At 41.2% G+C, this 24,313-nt stretch overlaps 1 protein-coding gene across 8 annotated transcripts in view; it reads right to left on the minus strand.

The window, feature by feature from the left end:
- The window catches only part of POU2F1 (POU class 2 homeobox 1), a 104,199-nt gene that overhangs the window by 36,437 nt on the left and 43,449 nt on the right, over window positions 1-24,313 (minus strand). For 4 of the 8 annotated variants that reach the window (XM_079974791.1, XM_079974790.1, XM_079974786.1 and 1 more), the window contains exons 2-3: window positions 13,538-13,606; window positions 6,098-6,192 (exon numbers count right to left, since the gene is read on the minus strand). In XM_079974791.1, coding sequence (XP_079830917.1) covers window positions 6,098-6,192; window positions 13,538-13,606 — 164 coding nt within the window. Of the gene's footprint in view, window positions 1-6,097; window positions 6,193-13,537; window positions 13,607-13,894; window positions 13,946-14,003; window positions 14,079-18,282; window positions 18,347-24,313 lie in introns of those variants that run through there. The other 4 variants (XM_079974792.1, XM_079974787.1, XM_079974788.1 and 1 more) reach the window with 4 other exon arrangements.

Genomic DNA, 24,313 nt, shown 5'->3' on the forward strand with positions numbered 1-24,313 from the left:
GGGTTGGATTCTACAAGATTACAACATGCCATCTGTCACCAAGCAGGCAATTTCTCTCCAAAAAAGCTCCTATCTCCAGTGCCAACATCCAGTTTAATCTTTTGCCCTGTAGTATTCTGAGATAGCAACCATATTAATTAGAGAAAGGCTTCCAAAGCATCATCATGCACAGCTGTCTTAGAGAATTGGCTAGGTTAATAAACTACCAGTTTTTGGCCTTTTCAGCTCTTTTTGCAGCATAAGCTTATGAACAAAGGCCTCTTAGGTACTGATTGCAAAGGCCTAAAAGCCCATTTTAACCAAAGCCTGAGCTGAAGTTGCTCCAAAGCAAAAACTTTCTGCTGTAGATAGTGCCTTGCAAAATATATATATATATATACAGCACAGGGATGGAATGATAAGGTGACTCTGGCTCGTTTTACCATGGGAAACTGCCAATTCAAGATAAACATATAAACACAGTAGCCACTTCAAAGTTCAAGATTCATTATACCCTGGCACTTGAGATTTAAGAAATATAGCATGCTAAAGTCAAAGACAGCTGTATGTTATCTTTTAGAATTTTTTTATAAAGAGATGAACGATTGCATGGAGCCCGGACAGCCCCGTGGTTTTCCACGGATCTGAGGGCAATGAAACAATCGTTGAGACGGCTAGAGCGCCGGTGGCGGATAACTCATTCCGAATCTGACCGGACACAGGTTAGAGCTCAACGTCGAGCCTACCAAGTGGCGATAGCGACGGCAAAGAAGAATTTCTTCACCGCCTCTATTGCATCTGCAGAAAACAGCAGCAGGAGACTTTTTCAGGTGGTTCACAATTTAGTGGAACCACCTGCAACATCGGGGCCCAGTACGGGCCACATGTTCTCCTGCAATGATTTTGCAAAGTTTTTTGCAGATAAAATCGCTCAGATTCGGGAAGAAGTAGACTCCACCGTGGGAGCAGGGCCGGGGCAGGAGAGTGCTAGAGTTCTGTCTAGTCAAGTTGAGTGGGATCAATTCCAATCTGTTACCTCCGAGGATGTGGACAGGCTGCTTGGACGAGTGAAGCCAACCACCTGTCTCCTGGATCCTTGCCCATCCTGGCTTATAAAAGCTAGCCGGGAAGGACTGGGCGATGGGCTTCGTGGGGTGGTGAATGCTTCCCTCCGTGAGGGAGCCTTCCCAGACCCGCTGAAAGAGGCGGTTATTAAACCGCTTCTTAAAAAACCATCTTTAGATGCGGCCACGATGGCCAACTATCGCCCAGTTTCAAATCTTCCATTCTTGGGCAAGGTGATTGAGCGAGCGGTGGCCGAACAACTCCAGGCACGCCTGGAAGAAGCAGACCATTTGGATCCCTTCCAGTCGGGATTCAGGCCTCATCATGGGACTGAAACTGCCTTGGTCGCACTGGTTGATGATCTTCGGCGGGCTAGGGACAAAGGTGAGAGCTGTTTCCTAGTTCTGCTGGATCTCTCAGCGGCGTTTGATACCATCGACCATAACATCCTTCTGGACCGTCTTGAGGGGCTGGGAGCTAGGGGCACTGTCATACAGTGGTTCCACTCCTTCCTCCTGGGCCGTGTTCAGAAAGTGGTGGTGGGGGATGAGTGTTCAGACCCCTGGGCTCTCACTTGTGGGGTGCCTCAGGGTTCTGTCCTCTCCCCCATGCTTTTCAACATTTACATGCAGCCGCTGGGAGAGATCATCAGGAGGTTTGGGCTGGGTGTTCATCAGTATGCGGATGATACCCAGCTCTACCTCTCCTTTAAATCAGAACCAGTGAAGGCGGTGGAGGTCCTGTGTGAGTGTCTGGAGGCGGTTGGAGGATGGATGGCGGCTAACAGATTGAGGTTGAATCCTGACAAGACAGAAGTGCTGTTTTTGGGGGACAGGAGGCGGGCAGGTGTGGAGAATTCCCTGGTCCTGAATGGGGTAACTGTGCCCCTGAAGGACCAGGTGCGCAGCCTGGGAGTCATTTTGGACTCACAGCTGTCCATGGAGGCACAGATCAAATCTGTGTCCAGGGCAGCTGTTTACCAGCTCCATCTGGTACGTAGGCTGAGACCCTATCTGCCTGTGGACTGTCTCGCCAGAGTGGTGCATGCTCTGGTTATCTCCCGCTTGGACTACTGCAATGCACTCTACGTGGGGCTACCTTTGAAGGTGACTCGGAAACTACAACTAATCCAGAATGCGGCAGCTAGACTGGTGACTGGGAGCGGCCGCCGAGACCATATAACACCGGTCTTGAAAGACCTACATTGGCTCCCAGTACGTTTCCGAGCACAATTCAAAGTGTTGGTGCTGACCTTTAAAGCCCTAAACGGCCTCGGTCCAGTATACCTGAAGGAGCGTCTCCACCCCCATCATTCTGCCCGGACGCTGAGGTCTAGCGCCGAGGGCCTTCTGGCGGTTCCCTCACTGCGAGAAGTAAAGCTACAGGGAACCAGGCAGAGGGCCTTCTCGGTAGTGGCGCCCGCCCTGTGGAACGCCCTTCCAGCAGATGTCAAAGCGATTAACAACTACCTGACATTCAGAAGACATCTTAAGGCAGCCCTGTTCAGGGAAGTTTTTAACGTGTGATATTTTATTGTATTTTTGCTTTCTATGGAAGCCGCCCAGAGTGGCTGGGGAGGCCCAGCCAGATGGGCGGGGTATAAATAATAAATTATTATTATTATTATTATTATTATTATTATCAGAGAAGCTTGAGAAAATAGAACAACTTTCGGTAAATATGTGTTGCTGCCTTTGAAAACTCTATAGCTATTGGCCATAAGGAGACTAGCTTCAGCTGCTCGACATGAACGCTGCTCAGGGTTTAGCTGCTCAGGGGTACAGAAGGTTTACCAACAGCCTTTTAAGTTTCAAAATTAGTCAGCATGCAAGAATTAGGGGCAGAGGGTGGTGTACACTCTTGACAGGCAGATGTTTGGTTGAGAGGGTCAAACCGTTGGGTCAACTGTTGGACTGTGCATGAGTGATAATGATATGTGAAAGGCATGCATGAAGAGTGTTATAGAATCAAAGAACTGCAGAATTGGCAAGGACCCTGAGGTTCATCTCTTCCAACCCCCTGTGATGCAGGAATAATACATGACAGATGACCACCCAACTTCTGCTTAAAAATATCCAAGGAAGGAGAGTCAACCACCTCCTGAAAAAGTCTGTTCCACTGTCCAACAGCTCCTACTGTCAGAAAGTTTATCCTGATGTTTAGTTGGAATCTCATTTCTTGTAACTTGAAGCCATTAGTTTGGGTCCTAACTACTTTAGCAGGGGAAAACAAGCTTACTCCATCTTCCTTTATATATTTGAAGATAGCTATCATATCTGTTCTCAGTCTCCTCTTTACCAGGCTAAACAGATCCAGCTCCCTCAATTGTTCCTCAAATACTAGGCTTCCAGACCATTTATCCTCTTGGTCTCCCTCTTCTGAACATGCTTGTGCATATTATGGCCATCGTGTCAGCATCACCATTCACCAGCCTATCTACTTTCCTCTTTCTACACACACACACACACACACACACACACATGCATGCGCGCGCGCGCGCGCACACACACACACACACACACACACACACAATGCAAGCACACTCCACATTAAGGAACATTATAGGAACATTATAGAAAGATGAAAGAGTGAGCAAATATTTTCTTTTATTTATTTTTATTCCCCAAGGCTGCTAAGCAGCAGCAGCAGCAACAATGGAAACAACATAATAAAGCACACAATTTATACAGCAGCATCAAGCAGCACAGCAAATAAATTTTAAATGATGTGGAGAAAAATATTTCACTACTCAAACCTAAGTGCAATGAAATTGCATTGGCTTTATTAGTAGCTCTTAATACAATAACCAGCACTTTTAAAATGGGCTTTGAAATGAACTGGAAGCCAATAAAGCAGAAGCTACCTGGGGCGGGGGGAAACCTTTGGTATTTTGCACCAACTGATTTCTGAATACTTTTCAAAGGCAGCCCCATGCCAAATGCAAGTAACGCAATATGAAAGTGATTAAGGCACACCTGACATGTGTAGAACATAGCTAGATCTGCTTTCAAATGGTTCCTACTGACTTCAAATCGGGTAGATAAGCTGAAGTCTTGGTGTCGGTTAATAAGGGATCATATCTGACCTCTTAAGACACTTGAACCAGCAGGAGACATGTTTTTATCTCTGTGGTGTTTCGCCTTCATGGTATCCATAAGTTCATACCCTTCTTTTCTATGGTATTTATTTATTGCATTTATCTACTGCCTTTTTACCAGGGTGCCCAGGGTGGTTTGCAATTTACGATATTAAACATAAGCAAGCAGTACAAAATATTCAGAGGCTGACTTCGGGAGCAGATGCAACTATCTTCTTGGCCTGAGTTTCCTGTCTGATGCTTTCTCTCAGGGCATAGTAGGTCCAATGTTCCCTAGTGGTTATGTGCTACCTAGCCTGGGTATATAAGTAAACGGCTGCCATTCATTCCTATGAGGAAGAGTATAAACCAATTTGGGGACAACAAACCTGCCTACACCCACAACAGGAACTTATGGGAAGAATGGTATGCCCCTCCTTCAGGCAACTCCAAGGTTATGGTGGACCAGTGTTTCTCATCATCACTAAAACAAAAACAAAAACCCAAAGCACCAGATTCAAAAGGGAAAGAGGCAACACAGAGCACTACTTAAGCTCCTCTTCCCTACTTCAAATGCAACACCTGAGATGGGTGGGGAATGGAAACATTTTTCATCTGCTTCTCAGAGCCTGGAAACAATGTTTTGTTTAGGGAGGAGAAGCAGCAGGACTTGGAAACCTAACTTGCCTCCACCAACTCAGTAGCTGCTATGATAGACAAAAAGAGTAGGCAGAGGAGGTGGACAAAGGGCTGGGATTCTCAGTTGCTTCCCTCTCCCCTCCCCAAGCTTGAAAGACTCTTATGGAGTCAAAATCTAAGACAGAAAACACATTAGTCACAGTCCTTTCAGATTAGATGGCTTTCAAGTTTTGTCAGGAAATCAGCAGGCAAGCATACTTCCAAGTACAGTGGTACCTCGGGTTACAAACACCTCGAGTTACAAACACTTCGGGTTACAGACTCCACTAATCTGGAAGTAGGACCTCGGGTTAAGAACTTTACCTCAGGATGAGAACAGAAATCGCCCGGCAATGGTGTGGTGGGCCCCATTAGCTAAAGTGGTACCTCAGGTTAAGAATGGTTTCAGGTTAAGAATGGACCTCCGGAACAAATTAAGTTCGTAACCAGAGGTACCACTGTACTCTGAGGAAAGGACTCCCTGCCTGCAGAACTCTGCCCAGGCCACAAATACCCAAACCTACCTGTATAGCCTCCTGAACTGCTTTTGCCTGGCTATAATGTATAATGAAGTCTGTCCATGCCTCTTGCTTGCCAGAATGAATGATATTGGTGAATGGGTGGGGTGGGATGTGAAACCACAGGCTTTTGTGTGGCTGGAAAGTTGCCTGCTGTGTGAAGGTAAGAGTCCCATCAATTGTTCCACCCACTATGTCTCTACCCACATCTGCCTGTAGGCCTACTTGCCAATGACATGCAACCCCCATCAAGGGAACGTGGCACTCGGGCTGAAAAACGTTTCTCACTCCTAGGTAAGAATATTCACATTTCTCAGAAGAAAATGGAAAGACAGACATAGAATGGTGAAAACAAGCTCTATTTCCAGATATGCCTACCATACAGGTTGACACATAGAATGATAGCTTTGATTCTTTGGAAACCCATTTGAAAGTAGCCTACTAGTCTCATACGGTCAACTGGTCCCATCTATTATCCAGTTGTACAAAAAATGTCAATGTACTGTGAAATTATGTTTTAGGTCACAAAGACCTCTAAATGGCCATATGAGACACTGTGCAATGTGGGCCTACTCAGAGGGCCTGTAAATCATCCTTTCTTATGTTGAGATAGAAGACACTGCTGTTCTTTCTAAAGCTTTGGTAGCCTCTATGCATACCTCCAAAAGAAGATACCAATCTTGCACTGCTTTGTTGTTTCTGGTTTTGCCAACATAGTGCGGAGAGAGAGGAACCCTTTATATTACCTTCCAAATTTCAGAATAAAAAAACAAATATTTACCTGATGAAGGTGTCCAAGGAAGGCCTGGGCTGTAGATATTGCCCCCGCGGCAGGCACAGTCTGTTTCTGAAAGTCCAGGCCATTTGTCTGTGTGCCTGGGGATGCAAAGAAAGATATATTCTATTAAAATTCCCCTCAAAAGTCAAGTCTGAAAAATCTGTAGATTCATTCACACTTTTGTTGCCAATTTATCTACATGTCAGCAAGAGCAGTAATTCAGGGCCAATAAACCTAAGTCACCACCTTTTCACCTTATCGCCCCCCTGGGCTCAACAATCAACTGGCAGCACCCTCAAGACATGTAGAATCAAGTAGAATCAAGACACGTGTTATGTTGGGGGGGGGGAGAAAAGGGGCTAAGGCTATATTAGAAAGATTTAGAAATGTTATAAAGATGAAAATGACAAGTTTAGCATGAGAGTAAATACTGGAAGAAAAGGATAAAACAAAATCTAACATGGCCACCCAAATTACGGGCTTGAAAAGAACATGAATAAAAAATACCACTGGGGTTAAGGGAGAAAAGGATAAGAGGAATGAAAAGAGATTAAGAATTTAGCATTGCTGAGCTTAAGTTCAATATGATGCTGGGTCATCCAAAATGTGACAGGGAAAAGCTAAAAGGTTGGCTTATGTCTAACAATGTAAGACCGAGACAGCATGGAAGCAAAAATAGTATTGATTGTTATCACTACATAAATTATATGGACTATAACAATATGTAAGCTCTGGTGTAATCCGACCTCATGCCTTCAGAAAGAAGAGGAGGGTGGGTTTTGTTCCAATACTGGTATTCCAATTCTAGAGGTTACCAGAGACAGAAGTTAGGCTATCCCTGTCCAGATAGGGGCACAGCTGAGCCACTAGCCAAAGTGGATAGAAGGCACTCTGCACCACCAAGGTCACCTGAGCCTCAAGTGACACAATGGATCCAGATGTACACAAGAGCAAGTCACCTCCCACCCTCAAGTCTATGGAAGTGCCCACTAACAGTGCCTTAGTCTAATCCAGAAAGTTTCAGTTTATTGGCTCTCATCCACTCCATTATTGAGGCAATACAATGGTCCAGCACATCCACTACCACACCTGTAAAGAAGTACAGCTGTGTGTCATCAGCATATTGCTGACAATAAACTCCAAAACTCTGATGACCCCACTTGTGTAGATGTTAAACAGCATGGGGAATAAAATTGAAACCTGGAGAATCCTGCACTGAAGGCTCTACAGGGCCAAAGGGCACTCTCCAAGGACTACCTTCTGGAAACAACATTCTAGTAGGACCCAAACCACCACAAAGTGGTGGTGCCATCCACCCCAAACTCAGAGAGCTGCTCCAGAAGGATACCATGGTCGATGTTATTAAAGCCACTGAGAGGTTCAGAAGAATTAACAAGGACATATTTCCCTGTCTCTCTCCTGACATAGGTCATCATACAGGGCAACCAAAGCTGTTTCTGTGTTGAAACTGGGCAGAAACCTCAACTGAAATGGAGCTAGAAAATCAGTTTCCTCCAAGAGTGCCTGGACCTGATCTATGACTACCTGATCAAGAACCTTGCCCAAGAAGGGGTAGTGGCAACTGGCCAGTAATTACCAGTAATTTCTTAATCCAGGGAGGGTTTCTGGAGAAGTGGTTTTACCACTGTCTCCCTCAAGTCAGCAGGGACCACACCCTCTTGAAGGGAGGCAAGAATCACCTCCCTAGCCCAGCGAGCTGTCCCCTCCCTGCTAGTTTTTATCAGCCAAGAGGGGCAAAGGTCCAGAGCGCAAGCGGTCGTGCTGACCAATCCATGCACTTTGTCCACATCCAGGTATGTTTATTTTAAAAAACCCTGTTCACTGTATTATTCGGCTTCATACTGTACTTGTTTTGATAAAGGAAGAGTCAATATTATGTAAGTTGCTATGCCTTAAACTCAGGATACTAATAACATTTTTAAAAATTAAAAATCTGATTGTAATAATGTATTATAATAGTGATCTCAATTGTTGGAGTGTTGGACCTCATGCAACTATGCATAGGACGACTTACAGACTTGGGAGAACTCAAATTCCCCTGCCCCCTAAGACAGTGCAATGAGTTCTGAAAATGCTCATGATACTGCACAGGATACTGGCTGAATGGTGGGAGAACAGAAAATTGGGTGGTTGGTGGGATACAACAGGGTATCCTGGAAAGAGGCATAACTGGAATGCTGAATACAGCATTGCAAACTGCTGCAAACAGCAATGCAACAAATTTTGTTGCAGGTCCACTTCCTCATTCCAAATATATGGCAATATATCGGAGCAACGAGCAGGGAATTTCCCTTAGGAACATTTGGCCAGAGCCTATAAAAAACTGCAATGATTTCAAGAATTAGGACATACTAGTGGTGCTTGGTATTAATGTGCCAAATAATCAGTTTTTAAATTACGCTGATTTAGAAAGTACAACTCTGTGGAATTATTCTAAAGAAACAAAGACTGGGGTAATAGCCAACCAAGTCATACACAGAGTAAACTTAATGAAAACAATGGGCTAAGGGTATCACCCTAAAAGTTTAATATATCAGTCACTGGTATAGAATTTTAATTCTATCATTTGACCTACTAAAGAGGCAGGGAACTGGATCTAGCTGGAGGACCAGTAATAAGTCTTAAGCCACAGCTTTTCACCTAACTTTGTGTTGCACAATGTTCTAAAAAGTTTCTTCCCCTCTGGAATCCCACAGGCTCTGAGACTGCTAGTTAGAAACCATGTGTGTGGTGGTTGTCCAATGATGTGGGGGTTCCTGCTCCATTGATGACTGCTGCTTTTAGGAGATAAAAAGAATAACTTACTTGGGGTTGTATTTAAACCTGACGGAATTAACTACCGTTTCCTCCCACACACCCCATTTTGGGGGTTCTCCTGACTCTTCAGAGAAGATCTGGGGAAGGGGCAGATGGAGGAGGGGGTTTCTGGTTATGCTAGAAACATTGCTAGTGCAATGATTTAGTTGAATACAGCCCCAGGCTTTCCTAGCAGCAATCATAATCATGTGGATGCAACCTAAAAGGCAGTTAAATTGACATAATGCCAATCTTCCATCATGGCCACCAGAAGATAACTACAATTTATTGAATCATCTTGGCTCTTACAACCTTGATAAATAATATCCAACAGCTCTAGAAAACTGGCTGAAATCTCTCCTACAAAGTACACAGCTGTAAAAGCAACATTACAGTATACCCTGTGTTATTTCTCTAGAAAAAGAGCAACTCACCATGAACGCCTCCCTTGTTCTCTTATCATGACAATGGTGCCCACCTGAGAGGTGCCGGAACTGATTTCCGGTCAGTTTGGGCTGAAAAAAAGCCCTGTGTATACCTTCTCGCTTCGCCATTGAACTAGGGGTTAGTAACTGAAGGCCCATGGCAGAATTCAACCTGCATAATACTACCAGATAAATATTTTAAATAAATAAAATAGGCTATTACCAGTTCTTTATTGCCAAAGCCACCCCAGTATTGATTACATTAAAATCAGTGCAAAATACATATAGATAGAATGAACAACGATCTGGTGAAGAACTGAGTCTTCAGCTGGTGCAAAATCCTCAACAGAGTTTGCACGAACCTTATATGAGAAAGGAGGGAGTTTTATAATCAGGGCATTGCTACTGGTCCTAGAGATTGTGTCTATGTTCACACTTCAATTGGCACTTTAAATCAAAGAAGGATGCATAACAATTGTGTAACTTTCTAGCCGTGTTTGTACCAATTAGGACAATAACAGGTAAACAGGTAAGGGAAAGAGGGGAAATAACATTTCCTAGTCCCATAATACTTCTACAGCTAATTTCAAGGAAAGACTTAGCAATGTTTCCACCTTTTCTCCCCACTCTCCTTTTGCAGCTTAACTCTTACTAGCCCAGTCTATTTGAGCCCAGTTAGAAAGTTATGAATCAGTCACAATTCAACTCAACGAGTAACATCAATGGTGGTGATACTTTCAAAGACTGAAGGGAGGAGAAAATATATTTCTCAGAGCTGAATAATCTGCTGACCAATCAGGCTGCCTTACATTACACTAGGAAAGCCTGGGGCTGTATTCAACTAAATCATTGCACTTCAGCAGCCAAACCCAGCTCTTCCAGCTTCTATATCTGACAGGGAACTTCAGACCCAGGGACCAAATATTGTCCCTCAGGCTCTGCCTGGCCCTTGGGACATTTCTTATGTCATGACCCCGCCCAATCCTTATTTTGCACTATCCTCAAGTACTTTCAAGTTGTCTGGAATGTGACCTAGATCTACGATAGTGAGTTTTGCATGCCTGGATGGAAAATGTCTGTGTTTATGTGCAAACCTCCAACTTTGTAAGGCTTGGACATATGTAAAGGTAAAGGTAAAGGTACCCCTGCCCGTACGGGCCAGTCTTGCCAGACTCTAGGGTTGTGCGCTCATCTCACTATAGAGGCCGGGGGCCAGCGCTGTCCGCAGACACTTCCGGGTCATGTGGCCAGCGTGACGAAGCTGCTCCGGCGAACCGGCACCAGAGCAGCACACGGAAATGCCGTTTACCTTCCTGCTATAAAGCGGTACCTATTTATCTACTTGCACTTAAGGGTGCTTTCGAACTGCTAAGTGGGCAGGAGCTGGGACCGAACGACGGGAGCTCACCCCGCCGCGGGGATTCGAACCGCCGACCATGTGATCGGCAAGTCCTAGGCGCTGAGGTTTTACCCACAGCGCCACCCGCGTCCCTTAAGGCTTGGACATAGCCTACTGCAAAAAGGTAACAGTGGTATCTGGGCTCTTCTCACTTTTGCCTCAAGCTCTGTCCACCAGTGGTGTGTAGCCCCTAGAAAGCTGCCTACAACAGAATGCAATCCTCTAGCTGAAGGGCCCCCCTCCTCATCCCTGCACTGAATGCTTCAGAAGTAATATATAAACTATAACAGAGCAGAGGCAGCCGCACTAACGGAGAAATTGGCTGCTGCCAAAACAGCAGAGCCAGGTTGAATCTTCCCTCCTACCTTGCATAACAAATACAACAACGTCTCTTGTTCTGAGGTTATTGCCCTGCATTTTTCTGTTCCTGCTCCACATTGTTAGTTAACATCCGTACAAAGATCACACACATCGTAATGACAAGAGGGCAAGGCATATGTTGTACTATATCTTGGGGGGGGGGTGGAGGCACAGCAGCCTCATGACACTTATGACATGTAGTTCTTCCCTAAAAGAACCCCTATAGTGAGTACACTAATACAACTCTAGAATTAGATTGTAAATATTCATGTAGTTCACATTTAGGGCTGGTCATGTCTAGGTATGCATCTTCTATGTCATTCTCAATGAATGTAAAAAGTTGTCACAAATACAAAGTGAACGCTATTTGTGTTTGTTGACAATTGTTCATCCAATCCTAGGATGATTCAGGAGCAGCTGAATGTATGGACCACAAGGCTTTGTAATACTTTAAAAGGCTTTTCTCCACAATATTTATAAAATTGCTAACTTGGCCAGTGGGAAGGTTCAAATTGTAATCTCAAACAAATCTCAAAATATTTCAAGATAACAAAAGCAGAAAAACCAATGTACATTTGTTTGTCTTAAGCATATACTTAAAGAAACTCAAACCAAACCAGGAGAGCATTAGTAGATTGAATTCAAAACTACAATTTGCTTGAATTAAAATCATTCCAGAAAAATCTTCAAACAAATTTTCTCCTAACCAGTGCTGGTGGTGCATTTCAGGAAATCAATTCCAAACAATCAACATTTATTTCCCAATTCAATCACTCTTGCAGTTAAAAGTATTTCTGCAACACCAATGGCCTCATCATAAATATGTTTAAATTGTAATCCTAACACACAGGAAGAAAGTCCAACAGAATATTGTGAGACATATTTGTGAGTAAACAGGTTAGAATGAGGTGGGAGCCTGCTTTCCTGGAATCATGGCTTCTTGTTCATTTTACTCACGATGTGAATATTGAAAAATAATGTTTATGATAATGAATGAAGGAGTACCACAGTTGTTAACTACAGACAAAATTACTGCAAACTCATTTATAAAAGGATAACGTTTTCTCAATGAACCAACTACCTGTAAAGCCTGCTTCCAAATGTATCACAAAGAGACTAACTAATACTTATATCTTCTTGTAAACTGCTTTCAGGGGTTTTTACAATCAAGTGGCGCATAAATTTAATGAAATAAAAATATCTTTCTTATCTAGCCTGCATTGGTACAAAAAGATTAAAAATGCAAAAACCACATTGGAATGGAATTACTATGAAATGAGAAAGTGGCTGTCATCCAGAGAAAAATGGTATGCCGTATGCTCAACGGAAATAGGGGACACTGTTACAATGTGAGAAAGAACTGGAAGCATGGAGAGGACATACAAGAACAGATGGCTCTGCAAACTCAACGATGGTAACAGATGTGCACACAAAATGTATGAAAATTGCAGGAAGTAGGTATTACCCTTTATGAACCCATATCACAACACCTCAATACTGTGTCAGTTTCTGTAAAAGCTAATCATTTTATATTTCAAAGGACACCAATGTCTTCAACAAACATTTTTGGGATGCACTGCTATCACTGGCAAAAACACTTCTGTGACAGGTTAAGGTCATAAGCAGTCACAGAATTTCGTATCACCATCTTGAATTCATTTAGGGTCAAGAGGCAGGGTATATTTATTCATATTTAGAAGGTTACATGATCCCCAGGGAAGAAGACAAAGGTATCCTGCTTAATGAATGAGCTGTGACAACTACAATATTGAAAAAAGGGCCAATTAAGAAGCCATAAGGAAAATAAAACTTCAGGAGCTCTAACACAGATACACCAGTATGAGTACTTGGTAGCTGTACTAGGAAAAAAGATACTGGGAATATCTAGCTCTTAAGTCACAGCAGATCAGTAGCTCCTTGTACCCAGCTTCTACTCCATAGATAGTGGTGTTTTCATCCCTATCAGCAACACAAAAGTGCCAGGAAGTGGCTAACCAGTGTCACAGAATGCTGACTGCTTCCTAGATAGAACAGTCTCTCTAGTGCAAGAAGAAAATTCAGAGATGGGGATTTGATAAGAAAGAATATGAAAAGAGGATCTGCCAAGGCCAGCTCTTTGCTTGGAGGCTCCAGGACACAATATCTATGATAATTACTAGTCCACATTTACACAGTACCAATGTATAGGTCCCATACAAAATAAACACTGAGTAAAGAACTAAGAAGTAAGTGCTGTTTCATATACTTAGAAAACACTGCTAAGTCTGCAACCCTAACCCAACTTACCCAGTGAATTCAATAGGACTTATTTCTGAATATACACGGTTAGGATTTTACTGTAACATACCATTCTTCAATGTATTATAAAACCAGACCAGAATAAAATTGCCCCTTCCAAATCCATGAATTCATTAGGAAATCACACCATTATTTTATTCTTACCTGTGTCCCCATCACCACTCTCCATTTTTACAGGTTTACTGGTTTCTGACGGAGTGTTCATTCTTGAGTCTGCATTAGAAGCAACAGAAAATATGGTTTTAAAAATCCTACTCACACCGTCCTCTTTACAGCACAAAACAGGACATTTCATATTGGTGAACAGGGGGCACTATAAAATGACCAAACTCAACTGATGGGTATGGACCCTGAAATATCAAAAGGGACACAGCAATGTATCAGTGTAAAATACTATATATTGGATATAGTCAAAAAGCTAATTGAAAAAGGCGTACTTGAGGTGCTTCATAAATACAGACCAATTATGTTTGCTACATTTTAAAAAAATAGTGTCCAAACCTGAAGGATTGTATTAAAATTTCATTTGGATTATTATAATTTTTGTCTGAATTCTTATAAAATTTCCCAAAGTTCTGCTTAGACCTCTGATCTGCCCCTCCTCACCCACCCTTTAGGTGTTTCCAGTGGTGCTACTAGATCCTTTTCTAAACAGTACACAGGCATGTTGCCATGAGACTTCCATGCTACCACTATGTGATTACATCACTATGCTAAACTGAATATGATGGTGCATGATGGTGTTCAGGGTATATATAATTCATTGTATCAGACCAGGAACAACATGGTGATGTCATTGTGCAATGGCAATACAAAGGCAATGTAATAGCAATAAACTCTTTACAAGACGTAGTTCTGGCAAAAGGAGAGATGCAATTTATCTGTTAAGACTTCTGAAACAGGATTTAAAAATGGGGGCTGGGGGATGAAAAGCTGCTGATAATAAATGGCAAAAATAATCTAAACCACTGAGAACAATTTTGACAGGTCCTAGTCCTATCATTCACTGTGCTTTTGGTTATAGTCGTATCAAACTCCTTTTGCAACTAAACTGATGCTTGTTAGTATGGTGCTGAAAAAAACAACCATTGCTGATGCCAACAGATTTATTCTCATTACAGAAGACCACCCACTCTTGGTCTTCTCCAACTGGGATAAGCCTCTGAGTTTTTAATTACTACAACCCATGTGGACTCTTGTTGAATATTTTGTTAAAATAGGACACAAAATGTTCAACTCATTTTCTCCCTTGGAACACTGTAATGAATTTTTTAAAATTCAATTTTTGTTGTAAAAGTTACCTTTTCAAGGGGGGGCATGTTTCATGAAAAGCACCACGTTCCTTTCTTTTGCAGCTATTTTCTGTATCTGTTCACAACCATTGTTCACCTGACCTCTTGCTGAGTGATTTGGGGGTGGGGTGGGGGTTAAGCATGAAAAAGAGGGCATCACAGTTGTGAAAGATGCCATCACACTGATATACACATCCTGTTGAAAGTAATGCAGAGGAATAACCACTGTATTTGGATGCTCACTTGGATTGTGACTCAGTTTATGTGGGTTTTTTCACATCATGACTTTTCACAAAGGTAATGGCTCCCAGTTTTGGTGCACTAGGTAACTATTCACATCAAAATGGATGACAAATCTCACAACACACAACCTTAAACTGGTTTGAACATTCTCCCAGACTTTTCTAAAAGGCTACTGAAGAAACTAGAGTTAAATAGTAGCTAGTTATAGAAAAAATCTATTAAGTTGCCATACTAAAAGAACAGCCATCGATAGAAACAAGGAGACGGGGTACTACATTAGAACTACAGCAAATATTCACTAGCAAGGCTGGCAAGATCCAAAAATACAAAGGTGGTGAGACAGATGAATACATATATTGTGGCAGATGGCAACAAATCATGGGAATGAGCAAACCAATATGCCAAAAAATAGAATAAAATTGTGAGCAACGACCAGATCCAGAAAAGACTGGACTATAAGAGAAAAGCGAAAGAAGAGGAAAGAAAGTAAAGCACCAGAGACCTGACTAAATTAATATAGTCAAAATAATTTGTTGCCTTTCCTAAACACACTATAGCCATAATCCAGGCAAGAAAGTACTTCAAATTTTTAGATATTCCCCCATGTAACAAGCAATCTAGGATTTCCCCAGCTCTGCTCATAATTAGCAATAGCAGAAAGAACCCCCCCTCAACATTTCCAGTTGTCAGATTTCACCTGTTGAAACTAAATCACTGATGTTTACAGAAAAGCATTTAACAATGGAATTTGACAGTGAAGAATACATTATTGCATTCTTTACAATTTAGCTGATGCTAGAGTTAAAACATATGCCAGAGGTTAGGGTAACAGTATAGATGTGAAAGTATTATTAAGAAGTGCTGCAAAAGAAATCCATTTGTCATATCCTATTTCTTAAAGACATTTGCACCAGTCAAGCCTCAGAAATAGTAGGCAGGTAGGAAAGATTACTTCAGCAGCTACTGCTCCACCAACAATGCAGAATCTTTTCCTGTTGCATCATGCATGCAGTTATTTGCATAACAGGGAGTCAAATCCCTGGATATTCCCCAGTATACAGCAGTTCTCCAACAGGAGAGCAAGGTTAATCTGAAGCTAATTAATTCCATTTCCTATACAATATCAGCGTCTTGATGATTACAACCTTGAAGAGTAATGAAGTAATCAATAGTTGTTTTTTAAAAAATTGAGTACATATGTGCCATCAACTCTTAGTGAAAATACTTGCATTATAAATATGAAGGCTAAAAACCTCCGCAGTACCACAGCACACAGTACAATTTCTTTTTAGAGTCCATTTGGCATCTTTCAAAAATGCTTTCTTCCATATCTGTCTGCTAAGAAATTGTACATAATAAGCATTGGTACATAACAACAGTATACTATGTTTAAAAACAGCAGAAATAATGAGCTGGTTTCACAAGGCTATACTGGAGCCTTTGTAAGTTAAAAGATGTTGGATATATGTAAGGGATAGTCAGAAGTTCATAGAATTGTAGAGCTGGAAGGGACCATGAGGGTCATCTAGTCCAACCTCCTCCAATGCTGGAATCTTTTGCCAATGTGGGACTCGAACCCAGAACCGTGAGATTAAAAGTCTGATTTATTGACTTGAGCTATCTCTGTTGCGACCACAGAAGGGTTATACTCCACGGGTTCATATTTGGAAGCAAAATAAATTTAATGCATCTTTTGTTGTATCATTAAAGAGGGTATATTTAAATATGCTAATCATTTCATCCCATTGCCTAGGACAGTCTTCCCAACCTGCTTGCCATCCAGATGTTTTGGACTACAGATCCCATCGGTCCCAGCCAGTGTGCAATATGTCAGTCTGTCAAGAGTTTTTAACAACCACAAGATATAAGGGCAACCTTTAGTTTAAGATGATATGAAGAGGAACTATACAAATTCATGGAAGACAGACTCATGAATTGCTATTAGTCACAACAGTGAAACTGAACCTCCATGACAGAGGCAGTAAACCTGTGAATGTCATGTGCTAAGGCCAAGCATCAGAAGAGGCTATTACTCTGATGATCTGCTTGTCAACATCCAAACACATGTGGTTGACAATTGCTAAGAACAAAATGCTAGATTAGCTGGAACTTGATCTGATCCAGTAAATTAATTTCAGTGATTTGCACCACACACACAAAAACACAAGGAATGGATTAGTGATGAAATAGGCAAAATCTACTATCTACAAGTTAATTTGGCTAGTGGATGTTCAAATAAATTTTCTCTATAATTCTTATAGAGACTGCCATTTCCTCCTCCTTTCTTTCACAAGCAGCATAAGGCTTAATTTGTAACAATGACACGAAAACACTGCCATAATCTAAAGTACACACAGCAAACTGAAGCATAGATTGAAAGCACCAGGTGCAGTGCTGAGGTCACATCCTGATGAGTTTCTAGAATCTAGATTCATTCTTACTAGCATTTTAACAGATATCAAGGCCAGTCAGCAATAAAATTATTAGCATTTCAAAATATATAGGGGGAGGGTGGATTTCTTAGAACTGATAAACCCTTTAAATTCAGCTACAGTTCTTCACACTAAGATGAAGGTGTCATTTGCTAGGATTCCTCCATACAGCATTGTTAAAAACGGCATATATGGAGGGAAAAGCTGTGTATCTTGAAGCAAAAATCACATTAAATTTTACATTTCTAAGGTAAGCGTAGTCTAAATCCTTAGATTATGATTTTTATAATTCTAAGGCCTGAAGATAAAGGATAAAATTTGCAAAACCTTAAAAACATATTTGCAAAATATGTTTTTGAATGAAGCCTATACTTTAATTTAAAAACATTTTTTTCAACTGCCAGAACACTAGTAGCCACATGCATCACTTCTTGTAACGATATCAGCAGTGGTATTAGCAGTGCTTGCTTCCTATTAAACATTGAACAGTGTGGCTTTATATCACCTACACCCACACAAATATACCCAACTTAGAAAGATCTGGTCAGGCCAGGAAGTTATGGCAGAAGACTCTCACCCCTATGCAGTTTTACATAAACAGACACATGAAATGAAGTTCCTATTTGTGTCCAAAATCAAATGCTTTTAAGATTGAAATATCAGAAGCTTCTGTATTAAACGACACTGAAACCGAAGAGCAACTCCATTCTATCCAAAAATAAAGAACAAGATTTTCCTGAACACAGAAAAAAAAAAATGAAGAACAGAGGAGGCACTTGCCACCACATCACTGGTAGTCCTCAGCCTTTCAAATAAATGCCTCCCTTAGTCTTGCATATGCGATTAAGCCACTGCATAGTCAATCCAACAACCACTATTTCCATATTACACGCTTGCAAGAGTCAGTTGAACTGGTACCCACCTAGAATGTAGTCGCTGCAGTCCAGCATTGCTGTGCAGTCCTCTGCAGATTCAGATAGTCCAAGGAAAGGGGGGGATTTCTAAAATAAAAAACCTACACTACTACTTTTAACAGAAGAAAGGGAGGGGTAGGGATAGGAAATACAACTTCAGTTACACCATAGCAATCTTCAACTGAACAGAGAAACTTCAGTTGCTCTGTAGAGTTTTAGTCTCTCCTACTAGCTGTGTCTGACATTGTCAAGGCGACTGAAGCATGAAAAGTTCCCCTTTTTTTAATAAAATAGAAACAAAGATTGCAGCTGGCAGTTTCCATAATGAAGCTTAATCAGTATGCGCCTGATTAGGGCCTTATGCAAATCTCCCCTCGTTAAGCACAGCAGCCAGCACTTTGAAGTCCATGAACAATTCATTTGCAGAGTACACTGAAAGCGCTCCCTGCATAATTTAAATCATGATATAAATATTTATCAGCTCATTTGCATATTAATTGGCAGTGCATGAAGGGAAAAATTATCTCCCAAGTGCCAGCATAATAATTAGGGAACAAAATGAAATTTCTTCCAATAGCTTTGCTTCTCAGACCTAACTTGAGCACAGTACCATGGGGAAGTAGGGAGGGGAAAGAGGCAAGACAAAATTCTGTTAAAATGCCACTGAAATGACATATACAAATTAGAAACAACTCTACAGACTTAAGCACCTTTAATCTTATTCCTGCTGGCAACAATGACTTCAGTAATAAAGGAGATTTGGAAAAGCTTTCTACAGAATCCAAATAATCCCAAGAAAACAATTAGCAAGGTAGGAGCTGAACACAAACCTGTCTTAACTACTACTTGCACATTTATGTGATCTTTTCCAAATGTGTTATGCTATAATTTAACAGTCTCTCACACATAATTGTGTGCAAGGAGAAGCCATATAACTTTAGGCAGCATATAGGAAGCAATTCACGTTTGCTGTTTTACAAAGGTAGTCCAACACTGGTAGATGTAACAAGTAATATTTGACCATTCTCACTCCCTGTACCTCTAATAAAGTTGTGGTTATCTAGAACTGCTGGCTCCTAATTTATATGTATCTGTATATGTACATAACATTAATTCCTAAATAAATAGTCTGACTTATTTATTATTGTATTTCTAAATAAACAGTCTTCCTAAATAGTCTTTATAGTAAACTTTATTTTACAACTGTACTTCTTGAATCATCAGGGCTACTCAGAAACTCTTGTACAAAGATTGTATAAGAGTAATTTAAGACTCTGTGATTAGAAAGTAAATGTCAGAAGGGAAATGAATGGTCATGTGAAGACTTCTCCCCCACAAAAGGGCGCAACAAAATGATGAAATAAACTCCTCTAAAGCTATCTGCTGCAATTTTTAAAAAGCATGGATCATTCAAAAGCAGAACAAGGGACTGGAATGTTACACATTGCATAATCTAGTTGCTCTTCAGAAATCAAAAGAGCTGTTGATTGTTGGTACTTAGTGGCTACTGGTGTGAAGGAAAGTCCCTTTTTTCAAAAAAATAATAATTAAATGTTTTCTCATCCATGGTGAAAAATCATTGCATCTAGAAAGGAAGTTGCAACAGTTGAATTTCATAGATTCTAAAATTCATTTTAACTAGAAGGCAACAGAAAAAGAATTGTCTGCTAGCTCGAATCCAGCACAAACCCAATATTTTCTTGATCCTTATCGCCCATTACAATTATCAAGTCACAATGCCAGAGAGATAGCAAAAGTCACAGCCAGCAGAATACTCAGAGGTGATATAGCAGACCTGTCAAAGTCTAGACTCAAAAAAATCCTGTGGCTTTCTAGTTCACAATTTGCAGGACCTACAAAATACGCTCAGCTTTCTACATGGTTTGCAGGATTCTGTTCATTACATGGGCCACTTTAACTGAAAAGAGGATATTTAATTGATTAAATACCACATAGTTTAAGCACAAGTAACAGAGAAAAGCTATGGATGCCTGTCACCACTTTAGGAGAGACATCAACTCTCTTCTCAATACAAGAAGGAAGGCATCTTTCAAAATGGTGCTTGCTGCTACATGTATGTTTGGTTGCCTTCTTTAAAATGCTTAATTCATATGCATATTTAATCAATTAAAACTTAAACCACCCAATGCTTAACCACCCAGTACTTAATAGTTTTAATCAGTGCACTTATGTGTGTGTGTGTGTGTGTGTGTGTGTGTGTGTGTATGTATTTGTTTTTCAGTCGTGTCCGACTCTTCGTGACCCCATGGACAAGAGCAAGCCAGGCACTCCCTTCTTCCACTGCCTCCTGCAGTTTGGTCAAACTCATGTTGGTAGCTTCAAGAACTAATATATAAGGTGCTGGTATGAAGTTGTTACAGTAAGTGCCACACTTTTAACATGTGAGGGAGGAAAGGTGCCAGTACTGTGTACCCTTGAGTACACCCTCCACCCAAAAGCACTGGTTTCAATCTCTAAGACACCATCCCAAAGTGCTTCCCCGATGCACATTGTCACCATATCTGACATCCTCGTCAGCAGTCTGCTGACCTGCTTTACAACATCCTTACAAGACGATCCAGGTACTACTACAGTGGTACTGCTGGTTATGTACTTAATTTGTTCTGGAGGTCTGTTCTTAACCTGAAACTGTTATTAACCTGAAGCATCACTTTAGCTAATGGGGCCTCCCACTGCTGCCGCGCCTCTGCTGCACGATTTCTGTTCTCATCCTGAAGCAAAGTTCTTAACCCGAGGTACTATTTCTGGGTTAGCGGAGTCTGTAACCTGAAGCGTATGTAACCCGAGGTACCACCATACTACTGTTGGAACAATTTAAGAATATCTTACATTACTGTAGATTGGTTTATAGTGTTCTTTGTGTTTCGTTGCAGATTGTTTATTCTTTTCAGTGATTTCTCCTTTATAGATTTGAGGCCAACAAGACCTGTCATAAAATTTTCTTCTACAGTGGTGCCCCGCAAGACGAACGCCTTGCAAGACGGAAAACCCGCTAGACGAAAGGGTTTTCCGTTTTGGAGGCGCTTTGCAAAACAAATTTCCCTATGGGCTTGCTTCGCAAGACGAAAATGTCTTGCGAGTTCCTGCGGTTTTTCCCCCCTCCCCCCTTTTTCTAAGCTACTTAGCCGCTTATCAGCTGATCCGATAAGCCGATAAGCCGCTAAAAGCCGCTAATAGCGCTAATCTGTCAATGGGCTTGCTTCGCAAGACGAAAAAACCGCTAGATGAAGAGAATCGCGGAATGGATTCTTTTCGACTTGCGAGGCACCACTGTAACAAGTTATATAGCCTTTGACAAGAGTTGCTTTTTGAGGAGGGGGAGGGGTCTTCCAGGTTTTAATCTCCTTGAACTTTCCTGGTAACAAAATTAAAGTTCAACTTTTTGAGATAATGGTTTGAGGGTCAAAAACAAACAAACAAGGGTGATAGAGAGCAACCTTCCTTTGTAATCCTGGAGATTTTGTATAGTTCTGAGCTGAAGTGATTCATAGGCACCACCACAGAGAAGGCTGTATAAAGTGCAATGACGTGAGAGAAAAGGGCACCCATTCGAAACTTCTAAACACTCACACAAGAAAAGCCATTCAACGCAATCAAATGCTTTCTATGTATCCAAAGCAAAAATACACGAGGGGGTTCTGGACATCTACTATGTATTATTCAATCTATACTTTCCTTGATTGGATATGATATTTATCTCTCTTTTATAAATCTTGCCTGGTCTGAGTTTGAAATAATATTACTGAGATGAGTTGCCATTAATTGCAGTAAATATTTTGCAATCAAGTTTCTAAATAAAAAGCTGAAGTTATGAAGGAACATCATTCAAATCCTTCTGTAGTTCTGGAATTACAATAATCCACAAATAGAACCAGGAATAAGGGATTTTGTATAATATGTTGTTCTTGAATCTTTTAAAAAAACACCAATCACTTCAGAGACCATCAGATCCTGGAGATTTGTGGGCTTTAAAACTGGCTATTGCTTGTTTAACCTCATTCATCTGTATTTTACTGTCCATGTATTTCCTATAGTCTTTCATGACAAAATATTACTGAAAGGCTTGTGGCTGTTATTCATGAACTTTGGTCAAAAGGGAAGTATTGAACTTATAGAGATTTGAATAAATCAGACGCAGATGTTCTTGGAACTGCAATAGCACAGGAGTGTGGTCTGATATTTTCCAGGGTCCTATAACATCTAGCACTACTGTGCTAGCCTGGGGTTTGGTAGGCAAGACATAATAAACCATAAAGTATGAGGAATGATGGGCCAAAAAATGAAAGAGGCAAAATCAGAGGACCTGCAGTACAGCATTCTTAAACCATTCTCAACGCATGTTTCTTAATCAAAATGGCAAATGTGCACTGTACTAAAGCTTTGGCCTCCTTGTATGTTCTTCCCAGCAGATATTAAGCTGTGAAACACCCCCCCCACACACACACACAAATAATCCAATACAGTACTGCATTTGAGCTGGTCTCCTAGCCCTTTGAGGACACGCGTCACGACTGGACCTAATGGCCAGGGGTCCCTTTACCTTTACCTAGCCCTTTAAAGTTCTAATACGTAACCGTTAGGTTGTGCCATTCCTGTATCATTTGTAATGACATAGCTATGTAACTACTACCAATATGTCCTGTTCACCAACCGTACAGATCAGCCTAGATTCAACAAGTTCAGCATAAACAAAAACTTAAAACACAATCTATGAAATTTCCATGTTTCATAATACCTGGGTGCCATTCTAATGAACTTGCAAGTGTTAGACAACACAAACATATATTGGTAGAGAGGAGGCAACATCATCTTGCATTCCTGTCATCAGCTAAGATCACCTTTGAACAATTAAGCCATTGAGAGCCTGCAGCTCTTCAGATGAACAAGGATGTGTGAGACCAATTTTTAAATTTGAAATGTGTGATTTGGATTTTCAGTTTGCCAATATTTTGACTTCCTGTTTCTAGAAAAATCTTCAGGAGCTTGGTATTGGACCACTCCTGGTTTGCTCCTTTCCCGATCTCAAGTATTTTTGTGAAAATTTTACTTTAGTCAAAATGACAACTTTCACTTTCTTCAGAAATGCAAACAGCTTTGTTCCAATTGGAACAATGATATATTTTCTGTTGCCCCACAACTATTCTGCTAACCGAAGGCAGAAGCTTCACTGACACAAGCCCACAACAGATACAGTACTTGTGATGCAACTGCTTCTTAGCAATTCAGTACCACTTCAAACATTGTACTTTTCTAATAGTACACAGACACATGCACACCTAGCATACAGTTTCAGCCATCTTCATGCTTCCCTATATAGTTCATAAAAATGAGCAAGTAAATGCCATTTCTGAAGCTCCCCTTATTGTTGCTCTCATATTTCTTCATCAGACCAAATCTGGCAGAAATCTACTTCCCAGCTAAACCACCTACTCAAAGATGTCTACCTTCTCAATCTCGGGCAATTCTATTCTTTCTTTGAACTCATAAGTAAACAGTCTTTGCGTAAAAAAGGGGGGGGAGAGAATACATGTGAAGAAATCACTTTTTATTCTTAGGTAATGTTTTGTGTCAAAGGAATGTATAAGGGAATTCACACTGTTGAATGTAAAGGGTTAATCGGCTATAACTATCTTGATTTACTGCTGTGAGCTGTGACAAACACAAAGTCTCAGAGGGAGCCTGCAGGTGGCTGCAATGTTCAGTTAACTGCTACTTTACTTTGTGGCAGATAAGAGCTCTGAGACTGAGGTTTCTGTTTTTATAGACAGACACTGTGGACTGAAAATTTGCAAGTTCTAACTGGTTTAGTAAGTGGACATTCTGTCTCAACCCGCTGAACCAGAGTTGTGGCATGATGAAGGAGGTGAATTTCACCCAAATTTGAAATGACTGGTGGGAGGGAGACCCTGTTTGGACATAAATGGGAAGTCTCCAGCCAATAGTGTGCTTTGAGAGTGGAAGAGAAGCAGCAGAAGACGGCAACAGAAGATTGAAGAAGAAGCTGAGAAGAAGCTGCAG

This window comes from Podarcis cretensis, assembly GCF_951804945.1.
Source record: "Podarcis cretensis genome assembly, chromosome: 4".
Taxonomy (NCBI): Eukaryota; Metazoa; Chordata; class Lepidosauria; order Squamata; family Lacertidae; genus Podarcis; species Podarcis cretensis.